This window comes from Falco cherrug, chromosome Z (assembly GCF_023634085.1).
Source record: "Falco cherrug isolate bFalChe1 chromosome Z, bFalChe1.pri, whole genome shotgun sequence".
Lineage (NCBI taxonomy): Eukaryota > Metazoa > Chordata > Aves > Falconiformes > Falconidae > Falco > Falco cherrug.
Window position 1 is genome coordinate 78,845,420 of NC_073720.1, and position 21,501 is coordinate 78,866,920.

General features: G+C 41.8%; 1 protein-coding gene across 2 annotated transcripts in view; it reads left to right on the forward strand.

Moving 5' to 3' along the window:
* The window catches only part of FAM172A (family with sequence similarity 172 member A), a 270,181-nt gene that overhangs the window by 136,101 nt on the left and 112,579 nt on the right, over positions 1 to 21,501 (forward strand). For both annotated transcript variants that reach the window (XM_055698497.1, XM_055698498.1), the window contains one exon: positions 19,414 to 19,533. In XM_055698497.1, coding sequence (XP_055554472.1) covers positions 19,414 to 19,533 — 120 coding nt within the window. The remainder of the gene's footprint in view (positions 1 to 19,413; positions 19,534 to 21,501) is intronic.

Genomic DNA, 21,501 nt, shown 5'->3' on the forward strand with positions numbered 1-21,501 from the left:
GGGGTTGCAAGAACCATACCACGATGTGTGGAGGTCAGGAAAACAACATTTGTGGAGTCCTAGGAAATGAATGTCAGCAGACAGGGAACCGGGGCACAGGATGCACAGTACGTTCAAGGACGTTGTTTTCACCTCATATGCTACAGAAAACAAAGTGAAAATTCAGGAAAAAATATTAAAAAAAAAAAAAATCCAGCTTTTGGATTAAGATAGATCTCATAGTTCCTCTGTCGTCTGCTTGGCTGCCTGCAGCAGTGACAGCTGACAAAAGGGGCTAGAAGTAGTGAAGGAAACGGTGGCATGGAGGAATGTGGAATAAACTGCCCCCCAAAAAATGTCAGTTCCTACCCTGCAATTCATAGGTGGCTGACAGTTTGGAAAATTAATTAATATAACCCTTTCATTTGTTACGTTTTAAAATCCTTAGGAGTAAAGGCTTTTACTAAGTAAAATGCTTACTTTTTGTGAATTTACTTGCCATGCAATGTTGTTTTGAATTATTTACCTCTTAAGAACAAGTTTTATCTTTACAATCAGCTCATTGTCATCCCTGTACAGGCAAAGAAATATGCCTTATTGTGAGCTCTGAGGAGAACGGAGTCATGACCTCCTTTCTTGCTATGCCTTAGTGAACTCCATAGCTGATCAGCACGCCCTGAGAACTCCCTTTTACCAACTTCAGAGCTGTTAACTTCATTTTCATAGTGTCCAGACAGAAGGCTTTCCTAAAGTAGTATGTTCTATGCTATCTCCAGCCACGAGCTCATCTAAATTTTGAGAAATCTTCCCGTTCCTCTCTCAGCTGAATCCTTGTTTTATCCTCCTCTCCCTGGCTAAAAGCTGATGCTAAACTGATCAAAAATGCTTTTTCGTCTTTTGTGGTCGGTAGCAGGTTTTCTCCTCTGAATGGGCTGCATGCTGTTCAGCCACACTCTTCGACACTTTGTTATTTAACAGTTGATTCTCATTCTCTGTCTCTGTAGTTTTTGATCAGTACTTGGCAAGAGTGAATTTGTCAATACACAAAGAGTTATATTTTTCTTTATTACCAAGTAATACTCGAATTTTAGTTAGTTTTCCCAATAGATGGCACTGCTTGGAGAGAAACCACTGAATACAATAAGACCAAGGTGCATTTAGAGTTACCAGGAGTGGTGTCTGCTGAGGAGCCTTGCTTGTTCTGGCCTCTTAAGCAGCAGTTTGAGAGTTTCTAGTTTGGTACTTTTAGCAAAAGTGTGGAGTGAGAAATGTATTACAGCCATATTGAATAGGTTATTCAGAAAGGAGGGGACGTCCCTGGGTTAGTAGCTCTTGACCAATATAATCACGCTGCTTCTGTTTCTGGTGAGCAGTGTGAGTAATTATGGGGACTGCACATCAGGGCTGCATCGGCTCCAGTTGCTCTTCTGCACTTAGATCATATAGCAGGAGGGATCCTTCATTCGCTGTCAGGATGTGCTGAAATAATTCACCATGCATCCAGCCAAGTGTCAGTTTTTTAGTTCTTTAATAAAATGCTGCTCCTGGTTGCCATGCCTCTACACCTCTAAAAAAAAAAAAAAAAAAACGCAAAGATATTACCTCTGGTTTTGTCATGTCCTGACTGAATTAGGGAGAAAGTGGAAGAGTTGCTCTGTCCCAAAAGACTTAACTTTGCAACTTACACATCATCTAGTGTCACTTAAATTTGCATCAGTCATTACACCTATAGTACATCGTGAATTGCAGGGGCCAGTTCCCCCTTACACACGCGTGCATGTGTGTGCACGTGGGCACTACCTACACTAAAGCATACAAAACCTACACATGTTCTTGCGTGTTTGCCATCCTACAGGCTTGGCAGGAGGTGGGCTCTGAGACGTAGTGTGTGCAGGCATGGGATAGATAAGACTGGAAAGTTTCCTTTTCGTCAAAAGCAAAGATTTAATCAGTTCATCCAGTTGTATAGTACAAGATATTTAAAATACAGCTAATTCAGACAACACGCCTGGTACTTCATAACCATCTGCAACGTGTCTGTCCTTTCAGACTGGTGTTTCCTTCCAGGATAGTTTTTCATTCCTATCTCCTATCTTTTCCACCTGCTGTGTAACTGAATAATCTGATTGCATGGATCTTGCAAGTTCAGCCTATATCCTAGAAAAGTGGGCAATTGACATTATCGCTTAATTCTGTCATAGCCACTCTGCTCTTAACCTGGGAAAATAGAACCCTTAATTGTACGTAGACGTTAAGAAGACAGATATTTTTTTCTTTCAGGGATCTGGTTTGCCGAGGAATTTTTTTGAAGTTTGCGAATTAAGTAATGAAGAAATGTAGCAAAGCTTAGGCTGCGTTAAGTAGTTTTGAAAGATTTCTAAGTTCTGCAATTAACTTTGTGGTCTTACCCTTTGATAAGTCACTGCCCTCGCACATTCCACCTGGCAGTTACACCTCTCTGAGCCGCTGGGTACTCCACTTTTCCTGTTGTTTGAAAAATGAACAAACACATTTGATGACAGGATCCTGTTATTCATCATGTGTCCTTTGCACTGGCTGCCAAAAAAGAGTAGGCTTATGTTTAATGGCTGTTGCTTATTTTTAAATCCCTTACCAGTGAAGACCTTGGCTGTGTATGAAATCCTCCTCGTTGAGATATGTCAAGCTTTCAGACGGTGCATGCTGTTTAAGGCTCTGGCAGCTTTGCCTTAAGTGGGCAAATGAGTTATTGCTGTGATAGATCTTAAAATAACAGCATCTGATTTGGTCGTGGAGTCCACTTGTTTTAAATACCTTTCTGCTGCTGTTGGCTGTTTGTTCATCATGTTATTTTACCGTTTCCGTTCCTCTCCCTCTCTGTTTTGAGCTACCCCAGCTGACTGATTGTCTGATTTTGGCTGATATTTAAAGGGATTTTCATCCTGATGGACACCAGACAGTATCATCACTGGAGTGGAAGTTCAGATACTGTTTTTACTCTGTTACAATTGAGGTAAATAACCATGATACGATTCTCTAACAACACTATGAAGTCGTGCTTATTTCTACCCAAAGATAAAGTGACCAGGCAAAATTCAGGTCTGCTAGACTCAACAAAGACAGCACAGTTGTGAAAGGTGCCTCCATTGTGCTGGGGGTCCACAGAGCATACAAAAGTTGGAAAGAAAAGGTTATGACATGGAAATATTGTAAACCATATAGTGCCCACAGTGGTAGTCATCTGCAGGACCTCTCTGGGGTGTGTTCAAAGTCACTGTGTCTCAAATGCATGTGGTTCAGGGTTTGAGGAGCTTCCACAACATACATCTTTACACTTCTCCGACAGTGGAACTGCCGAGCTCGCTCTTTTTGCCTTTGATTAAAGGTATCAGGCACGGCACTTGTGACCAGTCCTGGCTGACACAGCTTTGAGCGTGGTGTTGGATTAGATGACCCTCAGAGGTCCTCTCTAGCTGATGTGGTTCAGTGGCTCTACATTAAGTTCCATCTCAGTGCTCAAAAAAGTATTTAGGTAACTGAGGGGCTTTGTGGACACTGTGAAGAGGGGTGTATTTCCCTGTCTGAGAACATTTGGTACTCCTGACGTTGTGGTTGGTCATCCACGTACTAAAAGCAGGCTCAGGTGATGGAGACCAGGAAGCCTGCCTAGCTGTTAGCATGGTTAATGCCACGTGCTCTTGAACAAGTACTGCTACAGAAATGCACCTTGAAAGATGTAAGCCCCTCCAGACAGGGAGTGGTGTTTCTCGGCAGTTTTAACATGGGCATGTTGAGCAGAATATTTGTGATTTCTTTAGAAATCAGTAAATTCCCCAAGCCAGATCATCCACTTAAATTTGCTGAAGGACCTTAGAGCACCGCAGCAGCAGGAGTATTTTCACCGATGTTCTGCAGGTGTTACTGGCGTGCCCATTTTTGAATAATGGGAAGGATACAAGTACTGTCCATGTCCTTCCTACTCCCTCTCCTTTGTTATTGCTTTGCCAAAAAAGAATTTTGTCTACATTGTTAATTTGAGTCCACAAACTGTTGTTTTAAACTACAAAGCAGTTCTGGAGTTTCAGGAAGAGAAAAAATACCCTGTGACATTCAAATTGATTATTTGCCAAGTGTATGTTTAGAAGAGGATAGACATGGTGGAATTAAAAGGGCTGCAACTTTATTAAAGCATTAGTGAGCAACAGTTTAATTAAGCCTGTGCACAACCGCTTCTAAGAAGATTTGTCTACACTGTTAATTTCAAAGTGAGAGCTGAATCTGTATCTCATTTGCAGGCCAGTGCAGTAACTGCAGGTTGCCTTGAAGCCTTCGGACAGGTCCCCAGTCTCGCTTCATCCCCTGAACCTGTTCATAAGCCCACGTTCATAAAGGCTTACAAATTATTTAAGATACTCCTGTCCAGTCTTCTGTGAATGATGTTCATTGGAAGAAGTCTGCTCATGCAGTTGCCTGTGTTGCCACCTCCAAAACTAATCCATGCTGCTCGGTGGAGAGACAGTTTTGGGTATTCTGGCATTGTACTGGGGTGCTGGGCACAGTGAATGTGATCACAGTTTGGGGGGTTTCCAGGACATCTGGTACCTGGCAACTATCAGTTCTTACCACTCATTGTCAGCTTTATTACTAAACAGGATTTAAGATTTAAAATATGTTAGCACAGAAACATTTGCAGTAGCAGAGCTAAACTACAAAAATAGCAAAATATATTAAATGTGGATTGTTAAACAGCATTCAACTGCTGTTAGCCATAAAAGTTATCAGAGCTCTTCCAGAGTCTCAGTTAGCCTGAAGATCTAGTTAAACAGCTACTGCAGGACATCCAGGACCAGAAACAGCTTACCCAGATTGATCTTGGGCTTACAGCTTTTCTGCTGCCACCAGTAAGGACAGATCCTGCAGTTGCCCAGGTCCATTCTTCTGCACAATCTCTTTTCTTCCTCAGCGCAAGACAGAGTCAGTCCTGCTTCTCTTTTCCTGTTCATTTGCACCTCATTCCCTAGCACCAAGCACAGGGGCATTTCATGGCAATATGGAGATGTGGTGGCTTGACCTTGGCTGGCTGTCAGGTGCCCAACCAGCCACTCCATCACTGCCCTCCTCAGCTGGACGGGGGAGAGAAAATATGACAAAAGGCTTGTGGATCAGGGTAAGGACAGGGAGATCACCCCGCAGTTACTGTCATGGGCAAAACAGAGTTGACACCAGGAAATTAACTTATTGCTAATTGACAGTGGAGCAGGATAATGAGAAATAAGAGCTACCTTAAAACAATTTCCCCACATCCCTCCTTTCTTCCTGGGCTCAACTTCACTCTTGCCTTCCTCACCCCACCTCCGCCAGCGGCGCAGGGGATAGGGAATGGGGCTGTGGTCGGTCCATCACACACTGTCTCTGCCGCTCCTTCCTCCTCACAGGGAGGGCTCCTCACCCTCTGCCCTGCTCCAGGTGGGTGTCTGCTCCATCATGGACCTCCATGGACTGCAGGGGCACAGCCTGCCTCACCATGGTCTTCACCACGGGCTGCCAGAGCATCTCTGCTCTGGCGCCGGGAGCCCCTCCTGCCTCCTCCTGCCCTGTCCTGGGGGGCTGCAGGGCTGTGGCTCTCACACAGTCTCACTCCTCTTCCTCTCAGCTGCTGTTGCACAGCTTTTTTACCATTTTTTACCATATGTTATCCCAGGGACACTGCCACCATTGCTGATGGGCTCAGCCTGGGCCAGTGGCGGGTCCATCTCCAAGCCAGCTGGTGTTGGCTCCATCAGGCAAGGTTGAAGGTTTTCTGGCATCTTCTCACAGACGCCACCCCCAGCAGACCCTGCTACCAAAGCCTTGCCACACAAACCCAAGTACAGGAGGTTATGTTGTCTCCTCACACTCTTTTCCTTAAGGTCTTGATTAACATTTCTATTGTGTACCTTAATGAGCGCATTGCTGCCTACACCCCATGGATGTGCTCTCCATCTTGCTTTTGCTACTCCCTCAGAGTTATTTCTTCCCTCCCAACAGCAATAGGTAACAGACCTCAGAGAAGAAAGACCTGAGATACTAAGCAGGAGAAGTTGCTCAATCAATAATGCTTCTATCTTTTCCTGATAAATTTTATTGGCTCTGCACCATCGTTGATGAGAAAACTGGATTTTTTTTCAGAGAGGCTCTGGTAATGGGGTGGCAAGGCAAAGCCTAGCAGGCAGCTGAAATGGGGTTTAGCATTTATCACATAAGTACAGGGGGCTTTTGTTAGAACTGTTGTCTGTTTTCATCCTGATGCAGTGTTTTGTAGCAAACTCACACAAAACGTGACAAATGTTAGAGGACTAATATGCAGGGCGGACAATATGCGTGCATCGTGATACAGAGTTGTTTAACAAAAGGAACTTGAAAGAGTAGAATTATTTTTAATTGAAGCACAGTAACGTCCAAACCTCCAAAACGAAGCAAGGGTTTGAATGGGTGCAAGTTGCAGATGTTGGATCCACTTAATCCTTGTTTTAAAACACATCAAACACATGGTGTTGGCTAATAAAGATTAAAATAGCATCAAGGACCATTTCTAACAGTAACAAAAGCTACATCCATGTGGTTTTTTGAGGGTTTATTTTTCTTATCCCACCCACTGGGACAGACATTGTAGGTTACATATTCTATAGAAGATACATACTATTCTCAAGGTCTTCAGTTATCTCTGGAATTTCTGTTCCATTATTGTTCAGTCTAGAATCTCAGTAAGACCCCCAATGTTTGCCCTGTGCAGCCTGAGTTAGAAGATTGCTCCCAATTTTCTAGTTAGGTCAACCAAAAAAATTAAGATATGATAGAGGGTCAGTGGAAGAAATTCATATCAAAACAACTGCTCACCATGTCATTATGACAACCTGCTGTAACAAATGTGCTTCTGTTTTAACTTATGACAATTAATTGCTAAAAGTAATTTAATCTGACAGTGGCAAGATGTTGAAAGACTCGTGAAGATGTCATAAAAGCGACCTTTCTGCCCATGTGCAACCAAAAGCCATTTTTAACAAGGAGCCTCAAAAACAGTACAACTTCTTTTGTACTTTGTTAATTAGTTATTGATTTGAAACAATGCTCTGCCAAATATTGTCAGATTAGCTAGACGCCAGCAAGGTCACAGTGTGACAGTCTAGTCCTGATAATCTTATGGTATATAAGAATTCTTTTTTCTCCGAACCTTTTGTTCCGATATCCTGAGAATTACATTTCCTGGCTTTAGCATTTGTGCTAATTTAAAATACAGCCAAGCTGTCTGTTATGTAGTTGGATGTTTTGAGTTGTTAAAAAACGACACTGCGTTAGAAGAAAATTGCTGGTGATCTAATGTCTAATGATCTTCGGCGGTGGCAATGCACCGCTGCTGCAATGCCATCACTAATCTGAGCAGGAAAGAGCCTGCTTTAATAGAACGGTCAGCGTGAGGGAGTTGCAGGGTTCAAGCCAGAGGTAGAACGAGCAAGTCCTGAGGTTGCTCGTCAGGATTAAAGATCATTTCCTAGCTTGCCTTTTTGTGAAACAAAAATAGCAGAGGTGGGTCTGGACAGGAAAGCAGAGAAGCAGAGTTAAGGCTTGAATAGCTCAACATTCAACTTTTCAGATTGTCGAAACAAGAAGCGAAAGAAAACGCAAATCTGAATTTAACATTGTGTTTGTGATCTGTTTAGGTAATTATTTTATAAGCTAATGGCAGTTACGTCAAATACAATTAATTATAGTACACTGCATATTAAGGCACTTCAGCAAATCTTTGTGCATTAAATAAATAGTATATCAGTTTACTTAAAGCACTGAGCACTTTGCTCTCTTTATTAGGAGAAATCAAATAGCTTTGAGCCTGTTAAATCTTTCTTTCACTTAAATAACTGCTCTTGAGTGTGCATAATAAATAGAGACAGAGATGTCAAGAAGAAAAATACGGCGCGAAGCTGTTCTATTTAGTTTAGTGCGTGTAAGAGACACAAACTCTGTAACAGAGACTTTACTGCCGAGCTCTGTTCTGAAGCCATAGCTGTTAATGAAAATACTAAGTTGTTGTTTTACTTAAATGTGTTGAAGTTTGTTAGATTCATTGTTTCCTGTGGTGGGGAAATCTGCATTTTTCTTGGCCAAAATGCTATTTTTCTTGCAATAGCATGGTTTAAAAAAAAAAGTCTGGTTTTCATTAAAACATATAAACAGATTGAAAGAACTGGAAAGTAAAATGGTATTTAAGTACTTTAGGAAATAGAAAAATAACACTTCTACATGACTTCCATTACAAGTTTTCAAATGTTTCAGATACATTCGTTTCAAAGGGAATTGGGTTTAGTGTTTAGAAAAATGCAATGTAGTCATTTAAACAACTGACATGATCTCTCTGTCTTGCAAGTATAATTCCTTTTGTAAAAGTACTGTATTCATTTTTTATTTACTTGCCCCCACAATTAGTCTATTAATGGCCAGAAGCAGAGCTGGTAGGTGAGATAGCTGCAAAGATACAACCTGACGGTTTGGTTTAGAAATACTTTTCTGTTCCCATAATTCAGTCACACAGAAGGACGCCTTTGGTGATGTTCGTTACAGTAGACAGAAGTATGTTGTGGGCAGAATCTCGATCCATGAGATGAAGTAGTTTGGAAAGGAGAAAGTATGAGGAGGCATAAAAAAGATGCATGTGAAATGCAGGGGATACGTACCAGCAGCAGGGTACTGAAATGCAACTGCCCCAGTCTTGGGAGGGGGGGGTTACCAACTGGGGTCTCTCTGGCCAAACTGCTGCCGTTGTTCCTTAAACTAGAATAGGTAAGTCCACCTGCAGGGGCTGGCAGATACCATGCTCAGGGCACCATGGCATGGGGATTTTCACGTAAACTGTGCAGGTGTTTCTCAGTAGCTGTGGTATGACCATGTAGACCGGACTGGTCTGAGGAGTTGCTTCCACACAACCAGTCTGATGAGTTTTCCCATACAGAATTTCCAAGTTGTTTGCCAAAAGATGCTACTTCAAAATCTGGCTTCCTTCACCTGGAATGCTGCAAGTTATATGGAAAGGGGGAAAAAATACTAAAAGAGCAAAAATTCAAAGGTCGGTCAGAGAGCTGAAAGGGAAATTGGTTATTTTTTTCTAAAGTAAAACTTCCTTTGATTCATTTCCCTCCTTCCTCCTATTCTCTTCTGCACCTCTTTCCTCTTGGTGAGTCAGCAGTGTTCTTGTCCCCAGACTAAAAAAGACAAATGTCATATTTGTGTTTATTTACATTCTTGTCCTAATGATAAAATAAATGGCTTGGGCGACTCCTACCGTGACTGTCAATTTGGAAAAAATATAAACAGAAAGAATACTGCAGATATTCAGGGGCAAGATCTGCTCTGAAGGAAACCTTTTAACTATTTGCTCTCCAGCTTATTAAGTAACTGGCCACTAAAAAAAACTAACCAACCCATCATTTAAAATGGCAAACCCCAAGCTTTGGCCAGAGATGGTGATTAAAAGCCACTGGGAAGCTGATTTTGTTTTAATTTTTCTTCTTTGCGGTCTCCTTTCCTGTGCTTTACCAGAAGACAGTTAGGTGGTGATGACAGGACATGCCAGACTCCAGCAGAAGTAGAAACGGGAAAATCCAGGCTGGAACAACAGCCTGACAAAGTTGTCTTACCCTGACTGACAAGCAGATAGACACTTCAGCCAGGGAGATGATGCTATAATAACATTCGAGACTTAATTAATTTAGCCTGAGATCTGGGGTTTACTTTGTAAACAGCAAAGCCCTTCAAGTTACAAAGTCTTTCGAATTCCCTAACAAAAATCTGAAGAAACAGGGAGGGCGTTTGAACACAGCAACCTCGCAGCAGAAAACATTCACCGTGCGAAAAGGCTGAGCCTTTGCTGCATGGAGCCATTGCGGATTGAACAACACAGGTAAAGTTTGCTGCTTTGTGCATGTATTTTTTGCACGGATCTGCAGCCGAGCTCACTGCTCTCAACTTCCATTTCAAATGCAGAGCTAAGAAATTCCACCTGCAGCCCCAGCCTGTTAAAAATGCTCGTATATTGCTGTAACACCTGCATGGTCCTGATGTGCCAGCGCTCTGAAGGCCTCCTGCGAAGACCTGCATTTGCCAAAACTGAAATACAGTATTAGATCAGCGATGCATTAAGGCAGCTGAGACCACTGGCACCTCTGTGAAGAATAGCTGTGGGCGCTGACGACTCCGGTCTGTGGTTTCGGGCCATTGTTTGCCTGTTGAAATATTATAAATGAGGGATCGGAGTCATGTCCCGTGGCCAGGAGGGTGGAAAGAACGTTTTGGTTTCCACGGTCAGCTTGTTCCTCACCAAGCAGGGGTGGTTGGAGCACTCTGGAAATGGGAGGAAGGAGTGGTTTGGGATTTTTTTTAGTCCAGAAGCAGGTCTAGGTTGTTGGTCGGAAATCGAGTTAGTTGAAGGCTTAGCTGGGAAAACTCTTGTCTGGCTTGGAGTTGCTTCGGTTTTTTCTCTTGTGTGCAATAAAGCTGGATATAAAGGGGAAAAGTAGCTCCCTCCTGCTGCCCTGAGGGAGGTTAGGATCCAAGCTCCCTCTGTTCCCACATATATATAGCATACGTCTGAATTTTATTTCCTGACCACCCTCACCAGGGAAAGCCCAGCTTGCATCTGAAGTGGGAAAAGTGGGACAGGATCCAAAGTCGTCTTGGATGGTAATTGCAGTGGGAGCTGGGGAGAACAGGGGCCCCAGGGAGGAGCCAGAACATGAAATGTAAAAAACCTGGCTAGATATCATCAGTCTTGCATTAGCTAAAACTTGTCATTTTAAACCTAATCTCAGCAGTTCAAGCCATAGGGAAGCGCGGGTATCGGCGCATCCTCCCAAGCCATCCCTTCATCCCCTTTCCACTGATGGTGACAGTTTAAATATTGTCTCAGTCTGCCAGATGCATTTTTGTTTTACATCTTTTATTTAGGTATTAGATACGCCAGATACGGCACGTTTCATGTAATACGTGTTCAGTTAGCGGGTCTGTCAAGATTGCCTGCTTTCCTGATGAGTTGTTGGGAGCTTTGGAGGTGGGACTGCTCTCTCATTTAATATGATGTGTATTTAACTGCAATATGTAAGATTTCTGGTCTTCCTTTCTGCTGCTGACTCTATACACACAACATCTTTATTTCTAGGGCTTCATGAGCTGTATAGGGAACACTTCCATCACTGGCCCACTTCACAAATAAAATAGGCACAAGGAATTACATGGAATCGCCTCAAATAGGTCTGGGAATAAGACTGAGATCTGTAATACGAAAAACACAACCTTAAGTCACTTTGCCATATTGCTTTCCGAAGGCATGTGCCAAATAATAACCTCAGCAATGCTATTTATATTTGCAACTCTGCAAACGACCAGACTTCACTACTCTGATACCTGGTCTCTCCTTCTGTCTCAAAAGCAGCTGCTGCCTACTGCCACAGTATATATCTTGCCCCCATCTCAGAAAGTGCCCTTAAAAAAGATAATATGGTCTTTGCATTTCCCCAATTATTCCTGCCAGATAAGTGGAAGGGACTGGTGGGTTTACATCTGAGGGCTCTTGGTTTAATCCCTGCTAAGGTCATAAGTAAGGGAAAATACGATGTGACTGGTTTTGAATACATATCAATACAGTTGCTGAATTAAATAACGTTCACTCACCAATAATGTATTTACATTATTTCAGTGTTGAGCGTTTGCAGATTGAATGCTCCGTGTTTCTGTAGAGCTACACCAGATGCTGGTGACCATGAACCCACTCTGCCACCTACACGGCTGATCAAATCCTGCTGGGTTTTGTTGTTGTGATGGGGCAAAGTATGTAAATAAAACCCATACAGAGCCCATAGAAGAAGGGAGGAAAGAAACATGTCCTCCATTCAAAATTTCAAGGCCAAAGCATCAGTTGTTATGATTTTATCTCTTCCCCTCTTGTTTCCTTTCAAGCCATCTCTTTCTCAGTCAACTCAGGATGCAGCAACTAACGTAACTCCCTTGACCCACTGCTCAGTCATTGTCCTTGCTTCCCAGCACACCTGCTAAGACCTGCTGAACTGAATTCCCAACACATGTGTTGTCAGATTTAAGATTTGTTACAAAATTGTCTCCACCATTGCTTTTGGGGCCGTATCTTCCCCCCCGGTCACCGCTGTTTTGCTGCTGAGGTGATCTTGATGTTGTTACCCTCATCTGCTGTATTGCACAGCATCCTTTTGTCTCATTTCCTACAGCTGCAGTTGCCCAGTGTAGACAGCAGTCCATCACCATCCTTCCTGAAAACCCAGTTACTTAAGAGTTCTGCAAAAGGCAGCTTCTCTCCGTGTGTGCGTATCTCCGTAAGTTTAGCATACGGACTAGCGTTACCCATTTCAGTAAGTAAAGCAGAAATACAATTTCTACTATTAGTAAAATGTCCTGCTGCCTCCTGTGATCACCTCTTGGGCTGGAGCAGGATGCATGTCAGAAATATCTGTGCAAGGGTTCTTTCAATTCTGTGATTAAAATGGGGAAAAAGATTTTCAAGTAGATGGGATGCTTCCTAACATATTGGAATTTGCTTCCTAACATATTGGAATTTCTCCATTAAAGATGAATTCTTGTTAAATGGCCTGAGTTTGATGCTGTAAAGTCATGTCTTCAGGTACTCATGCTGCAGAAAAATATAAATACAAGGTCTTCGCTTCCACTCTTTTCCTGTCCTTTCCTTACTTTCCTCCTCTTCTCTGCTTGTAATACCACAGCTTCTGTCTTTGTGGGGAAAAAAATCACATGCTGGCTATTTTTTTGCCTTCTGTTCCAGCTTTCTTGCCTTCAGATCCCTTAGATCTTGTCCTCCAGTGAGGTTTTGGAGCTTCTCGGTGATAATAAGCCATCATGTGGTTTCATTATGTTCCGCTGTAATGGAACAGGTTTTGTCTCGCGTAAGGCAAGCATTTGCAGAAGAATCGAGGAAAATGTAGCAGTTGATGAGCATCATTTAGTACTCATAAGGCTGCTGTTGGGGGAGGAAAAAGAGAGGGCACCTGCTGGAAAAGGGCCGTGCCAGAACAGGAGGTGGTGTGGTGGAAAGGGCAAAAGAGACTTGATATCACCCTTATTCTTTTCTTTTCTTTTTTTTTTAATTTGAGGTTGTGAAAGGAGGGAAAGCGTATAAGGAGTAGTGAAGTAGCACAGAGGAGAAGGGAGTGCAGTGATGGGAGGACGTGAAGAGCCAGAGCTAAGAGGGGCTGTTCCCAGTGGTGGCAAACCCCAGATGCCCATCTCTGGGCTGTTGGGTTCTTCCAAGGACTGAAGAGTTTGTTTTTAACTCTGCTGGTATTACAGCAAGTGGCAGAGTTCCTCCTAACTTACTGAGTACCTAATTAGGCCAGAGCTCCACAGATCCTGCCATTGCAGGAGCATGTATTAAAATCTTCCCCATTCATTTGTCTTCAGCATTCATCACCCATGCCTTCTGGTTTCTATATACACGTACATACATATACATACATACATATATTAACTTTCTGGTGAAAGTGATGCTTTCTAGAGAGTTTCCAGTGAAATCCATTTAATTTTTACTGGGTCCATTACCTAGGGGTGCTGCACGATACGATGCTGGCGTGAGTCAGGTTATGATAATCAAGAACTGCATAGCAGCAGGGAACAAACTGTATCCCTTCACTGTTCATTTCAGACCCTCAAACATACAATTTGCTTTTAATAGAACAGAGTTTTCTGTACAGTAAAATACAGCTATTATTGTACAGAAGATACCAGCATTAGCCAGTCTCCACTGAAGACGCTATTTCATCTCAGATTGTTTCGGTCACAGGCTGCTGCTTCTAGGTTACGTGTTTATGTTGTTATACTTAACATGACATATCAATTTTAATTTAATGCTTTTTCAGAAGGGTTGGGAGATTGCAAAAGTTTGCGTGCCCCAAGGCTCACTGAGGCGATGGGATGAGCTGTACAGAACTGCAAAGGTCTTGCTGGTGGGGAAGGGTCTAACCTCTCTAGGGAAGGACTGGAGACAAGAGACCTGAGCCTTCTCCATCTCTCTGCCTCCCAGCCAGTGTGCAGTTCTGTTCACCCATATTTAACACATGTACCATACTTGTTTACAGTAACTTATCGAGCTAGAAGGAGAAATTGTTTTGCTGTGATAAGCGGTAATTATAGAAACCACCTTCAAGTAAATTGTTAAAAAGCTATTCAGTTGTATGGCATATTTCCCTATTTGTATGCATTTCACTTTTCACTTGTCGCAAAAAAAATGTGATTCCAACTCCCTGATTTAAAAAAACAAAGTAAAAGGAGAGAGCTGTCACTGGAGCTTAAAACTAATTTGATTTTCTTGGTTTGATTTTTTTGAGTTTCAGTGAATTAGAAGTTTTAAGATGGGATCTGAGCTGCTCTGCCCCAGTAAAGCCTACAGTAGTTCAAGGCCTCCAGCTCTTGCCCCAACTGTAACTTTCCAGCAACAGGTTACTTCAAAAAAAAAAAAATTGTAAAATTTGGCATCGAAACAGGAAATATGTGAACCTGTCATGGTAAGCAGTCTCAAAGGGCAAGCTGCTTTGCAGGAGCTAATTAACCTTAGGAAATAATTACACAAATATGTAAATGTTGTTTAGATAATTCCATGTGTTATCAACTCAGGTAGTCCATCATAACTGCAGACCTTGCAATGTCTAGGTGTTAGAATCTGGCATAGTTGATAAGGCTTCGGTGGCTGCATCACTTCAGCTTGGTATTTAACAATTAATGACTGTGATATTACACTAGTAAATTCAACCTGTTTTTTGAATGCAACAGAACGTAACACCGTATTCACTGTGTGCACACTGCTTATCTGCATATTCCTAATGGCCCCAGCCATTAAGATGTTACATACCGTTCAACTATTAGGTGCTAGCAATACTGGGAAAAATGACAGACCATAATCTGTGGTCTCTGCCTCCTTTTTTTTGCACAATGGATGGCCCGAGAATTTACCCACAATCATTTGGGGTTTTCAGGGACTTAAAAACGATTACAGGAGAGCTGTAAATCTGCGAGCCAGTTTTCTCAAAGCAAAACAGAGACAGCAAGCAGCATTTTATACAAGTGCGTTTCTGTTAGCGTGGCATAGACCCTGAAACAACGTAGTTGCTTGGACCTTAGACATTCTGGGTGTAAAGTCCCCCCTAAAACCAGCTGGGCTGGGCTGGAGCAGCCCATGACATCCCTGACCCATGCCAGGACTTGAGCTGAGGCCAAGCAGATCAGCAACCGGCAGCATCTTCCCTATCGCAAGCTGCTGCTTCCAGCGGCTGTAGGAGAGGTTCTGGCCCTTGGATATTAAATGGTTTCATATATACGAGAAACATGAATTTATTAATCATTGTCATATTACTTTCATAGACTGTACTGTTGAACTACTTGATTAAACCTTTGATACTAAAATGAAAAGCTCCTTGTTAACCATTTATTACCAGTTTTTGAGCAATTGCTATTTTGATTTAAAAAATGAGAGATTTTTTATACCTAGTTAAGAGATAGTGTTTAAAAAATACCGGGGGGAAAGCCCTTTATCCCTAGAAAAAGGAATCTGTTCTGTTCTTAAACCAGTATTTGTGAATACTCATCTCTTCAAAATGAAATAAAAATTTCATTCTACTTGCAAACACTTGATGATCTTTTCTCATTCAAAAGGAGTATGTCCATGTGGCAAGAGCATCTTTTTGATGAGCCCCCCCATGCACCTGTCATTAACCGAATCAGAACCTAATACCTGGGTGCTTATATTCTATATTACTTTTGTGGATGCTGCTTTTATAGCAGGTTCCAGAAATGTGTACCTCCTCTAGCATTCAGGAAAATGAGTAAATATAACATCAGCCATCTAAAATTCCTTGGCAACACTTGTGTTAAATGATTTTATCCACCTTTATTTCCAAGGCAATCTTCAGTGGTGGGATTTGCTGCATGCAAGTATGACAGGTGGTCAATATCTGATAGTCTCCATAGCATTGGTAGGCACTGACAGCAAATGAGGTATATTCGTTTTATTTCTGTTGGTGAAAAGAGCAAAAATGCAGTGTTTTTTTAGGAAAAAGGCATGGACGTCTCTTCATTTATTAGTTAATTAAAGGCTAAGTCTTACTGATAGTGTTCCATGAAAAATGGAGGCGGGTAGGATTTTGCATGATGGGAGCACAGGCGAAGGCTGCATCTTCTGTGCTCAGAGCATCTGCTCCATCCCCCACCAAGCACCACGGAGCTGGGGTGCAGGACTCCAGTCAGGAGGTACCTTAGCAGCAGCGACCCCGTAAGTGCCTGGTTTGGGGTTACTTTTCGTTAAGCATTGTACAGAGGCCTTTTCTCATGACAAGCTTCTTAACTTTTGTTTCTTTTATTTCTAATTCTGTATGGGGGTGTAGGAGGGGGTGTGGATTTTCAGAGGGATGGAGACCCACAGTTATATGACTTCCACACCTCCAAAGAATCAGACCTCATCCTTAGACCCAGAATTACTGGTTATAGGTGACCAACTTTCAGCAGCTGCAAATTTAAGTTCAGCTCTCCCAGCACCTTTCCATCTCAGTCTGTTTCCCAAATGAGGACGCATTCAGCCTCAGCTGCCTTCTGGGGGATGTAGCCTGATGTCTCCATCCCCTTCTGTACAGTCATATAGATAATTATGTAAAGCATGACCAAGGAGCTCCTACTGCATCAAATAATTTAGCAAGGTGGTATATGAGTGCATTGTATTTAGCTGTGATGAAAAGAAGAAAAGCAACAGCTGCCTCGAACTGTCACCTTTCATGCTAAAACTGCAGCATCCAGCCTCATCATTTAACCCTGGCCAGGCAGAGGAGGTTAATCCTGATGGACCCAGCACCACTGGAAATCCAAAGGAGACTGGCCGTACTCTGCAGTGCCCACTCCTGCAGCCAGATGTTTCTTGTACGGACACGGCACCGGTTTATTCTCCATCTGAGCTGTTTAAAAGATGGGCTTGTTACGAGGGGAAAAATATAAGCAGATGCTCTGAAGAAAGAGCTTTTCTTCTAGACATACATGACTCCTCCCGAACTCCTTCTCACACATATGTGCTTTTCTTACCTTGTTTAGGGTTTAGCAGAGTGTGTACAGCAACACAGTTTATCCTGACATTTTTTATGGCTTTTTTTTTTCACTGGTAACAAAGGAAACTGTAGTTACAGTCTATATCTAACTTGTTCCAGCTCATTTCTTATTGCCTTTATGAAATCCTATTGAGTCTTTGTACTGGACTGTGAAGCTGTGCAGTTAATGATTCGGTTTACTAGACCACTGGTTATGCTTTAATTGGTGGAGGCTCTTTTGGGCTGAATTTCTGAATCCTTTAGAAGCTTCTTGCTGCTGTCTTAGTCTTATGGAAACCTAAAATTGTGTGCTTTTCCCAGCAGCCTGTAGAAGTAACATAAAATACCTGAAAAGGCAATATTAACCAGAAACCACCTCTTTTTGTCAGAATGTTAAAGCAGGGTTACGTACCTGTACAAAAACTGCTGTTAAAAGAATTACTGATAACGTTATTATTTAACAAACATATACCTACTGCATATTTAACTAAAGTAAATCTTCTAGATAAACTAGTCATTTAAAAACTCTTCCAGGGTTTAATATGCCTTTCCCATACATATCATACTTAGTGTACATCACTTTTCCGTAGGAAACACCAGTTCAAGTTGTCCTTCAGCTTTATCTTAATAACTGGTCTGTCAATCATATTTTCTTTATTCAATTTCTTTTGAAAAACTTCCCACTTTCCTCAGAAAGGGAGGAGTCTTTACCTCCCTTACTTATCTCTACAATCAAATTTCAAACAGGGTTGAAAGGAAATAAGCCCTTTCTCATGCTGAGGTGGTTTACAATAGTTGATACATAATTAGTTAAAACTATGTTCTGTCATAGTCAATCAAGAGCAGAATCTGTCCACGGTTAAGAAGAATACCTTCAGTGCTTTTTGGCAAATTTGATAAATGCATTTTAATCGCTGCTACCTTAGAGAAAAAAAAAATATAAAAGCACATAATTGTTTTAAAAGCTTTGGGTCCAGATCCATAAAGATTTCTAGCCTTCTCACTCTTATTTAGGAAACCGGGTGTGAGAATGGAAGTAAAAGCCTAAATCCACCATGTTATTTAGTTGTCTGTCTTCCCATTGATTTTAGACACTCATAAGAGCTTAAATTCCCAAAACTGAGTTGCAGGCTGGGACTAAGACCTAAATCACTTCAGTGTTCTTGGTAAAGTTACAATAATGCAGACTATATAATAAGCATCTTGTGATTGCCAGTGGCTTTTGCTGGTTTGTGCTTTATTTCCCCCAAGGAAATGAGGCTTTGGGTCTGCATCTCAGTCGCCCAGGGGTATGAAGCTGCTGGTGGAGCACAGCAAAGGAGGAAAGGGATGCAAATTTTAGGAAATGACGTGACCTTGACTGATAAGCTCTTCCTGGCACAAAAGAGCCTGGAAAGCGCCTGCAGTGCTGTGCTGAGGGTGTGAAACCCTGGTGGGGCAGGGGAGCTAGCAGAGCATCTTACTCTCGTCATCTGGGACTAGACAGATTTGTAGTTACGACACAGACAACCGGGGAAATAAGTAATATACAGAAGTGTGCAGGGCTTTCTGAGAACCTCTGAGGTAGAGGTGGGAGCACAGAGCACCCATGTTTGAGGAGAGTGTGCTAAAATCAGTGTAAATCATCCCCATGCCTTCAGTGACGCTTACACTGACTGGCGTTCACAAATTCTTGTTCCATAATAATAAGAAAAGCCTCCCCTAACTACCACAGACTCCAAAGTAATGGCTGACATGTGAGCAGTCAAGAGGTGTTTTATCTGTGCTGTATCTTGTAGTCCACAGTTGCGAAAAATTGCATGCAAAAGGGTAGTTGCAAATACCATAATTTTAATCTTTGGCAGATTTCCATTGGCCCATAATATGAAAAAATTGTAAAGACTGAAATTATATTTATATTGTTCCTACTTGTTTTTATTTGTTTTACCAGACTAAGGCTTAACTACTTTAAACAAACCATCAGTGAACAAACATTTGACAAAGAGTTGTCAAAAGAATGAAAATCAGAGCAGTGGCTCATAATTTCTTTGAATGCCTCTGTTTAGCTGAATTACCATCATGGTATTTAGACAAAATTTTGCAGATGCATAATTTTTGTTGTATTTATTAAAATAAGCCACAGTAAAGCAACAGTTTTACTGCCTTTAAATTGCAATCTTAAATTTCTTTTATTTAGACAAATTAATCTGTTCTTTTTTTGACACTGGAGTATATTCATTGGAGGTTTGTTTTAACAAAACACTTTATCATATAGGAACATGTTGCTTTTAGACAGAATTGCCAGTGTTTAAAAGGTAATTGTCGCAAACATAATTTCTTTCTGCAGGATAATGGATCTCCTGAAGAACATGCAGTTTATGTTTGGGACCATTTTATTTCCCAGTCAGCTGCAGAGAACGTGGTTTTTGTTGCTCACAGCTATGGTGGACTTGCCTTTGTAGAGTTGGTAAGTGTGACTTCTCGATTGCCTTCTTTCCTGAAGCCTTTCACAGATTTTCCTAAATTCCTTGTGATCACCTTCTTGAAAGCAACCATTTAGGAGCAACTTCAAACAGATACAGATCTGTGAGGATTTCTTTGCAACTGGAAGGTCACTGCATTTTTCTCTGGTTTTGGGTTAGTCAGTAAGGTCCCAAGTGTGCACAAACCCAAAAGACTGTGGGAAGACAAAACACATAGATCCTCTGTGTCCAGGCTATGCACCAAGAGGCAGCGCTCAATGGGTTTGTGCTCTGGGGCAGAAAGACTGAGAATGTACAAAAACGGTTTTAAAGTCACATTAACAAATGCACCTTTTTGGGTATAGATTGGAACTATATTGGAAGACGAGGGGAGATTTGGGGGTTTTACCCAGTTTTGCAGGTTTTCCACAAAGGCCTGCAGAAGTTGCTGGGAAGACTTTTTTTTTTTCATTTATTAGGTTCTGGTGGAGGGGACTCTGCTCAGTGTAGAGCTGCCCTACCGCTGGTGCTGGGACTGCTGAACATGCAGCTTGTCAGTCTTTCACCCTTGTCTCTGAAGGCAGATTGTTGACCCCACCTGCTATATGAAGCTGCCTGTTGAAGCTGTGTACTTTTTTTTAAGTGTAGCTATAGGCTCCTGATTTAATTGTGACATGCTGGTGTAATCAGAACATGTTCATTGAAGAAAAGTGGTAAAAAGGAAAAAAAAAAAAGCTCCTTGTTTATTGTGAAAACGTATATTGCAGAACATTGCAATTGGTTTTATAGACACAGGAATGAGCTGAAGTACATCTTTTGTCTGTAACACATCAGTTTAGCACGAAAGTTAGTAAAAGTGGTTTCTGCCTGGCATAAGATGAATGAATGCCTCAGTTAAGAAAATGCATGCATGAGTGTTTTGTTTTCAATCTTGTACTTCTCTAAGTAGCAAGAGGAATCCAGAGTAGGACCACTTGTCTTGTTTTAAGAACATAACATTTTTGTTAATCCTTTTAATTTGTAGAAATTAAGGCCATTTTTACTTTCCCTGTGTTTCTAGAAGAGTATTTTTACAACATGTAAGATATGTATTGATTAGAGACTTGAGAACAGGTCAGCTGGTCATTTTCCAGAGGTATTTTATTACCAGGTTGGTAAATAGTTGCAAAACTTTATAAGAGGCCAGCTTTGTGGAGATGAACAATTCTTTTTATGATCACAACTCTAGGCAAGAAATGGGTTGCTTTGCGCATGCCTGTTACTCCTCAGATGCAGTGAAGGGTAGGGAGCATCCCTTCTGTCTTGGCTTTCCTTGTCTGTCCAAAGTGAAGCATTAGCAGAATTTCTGTAGGTTTTGTAAAGCCGTGTTGTTTGGGTTGCAGGACACCTACGGATACGGTACGGTTAGCACAGGGCAGGAGTGGGAATCAGCTGGAGACCTCTCTCAGTGTTTCCTAAACAAAGTGCTTATTCGAAGGAGTCTTGGAGAGTTTTTTCATCACATTGCAGTCAGTGGCTTGAGGTGGCATGGGTAACAGATGACCAATGTGTCATTCCCATTTTGCCTGTTTCTCTTGTCACACTGGTGGATATTTCTTCACTTTTGTTCTACTTTAATATGAAGCACACAGATGTTTCAGAACAAGACTTGACTTCTGACCTTGGGGCTTCCAGGGTCAGGGTGCTCAGGGCCTGTGAAATTATCACAAGCTGAGCTAAAGTTTTTATCCATCACAGGAAGCAACCAGTAAGTAAGAAGTTAAAAAGGAGCTTTGTCAGAGAGACAAGATGGTCTCAGTAAGGGTCAGCTTCTGTAGTCTGCTGTCTCTGCAGGAGATGCATGCCTGAGAGGAAGAATATAATATATAACCATTGGCACATCACATATCTGTCATGCAAAACTAGACCCGAGAAGTATATTTAATGTGGTGCGATTGTTTTTTAAAAAAAATCAAAGGTTAATAACACCTGGT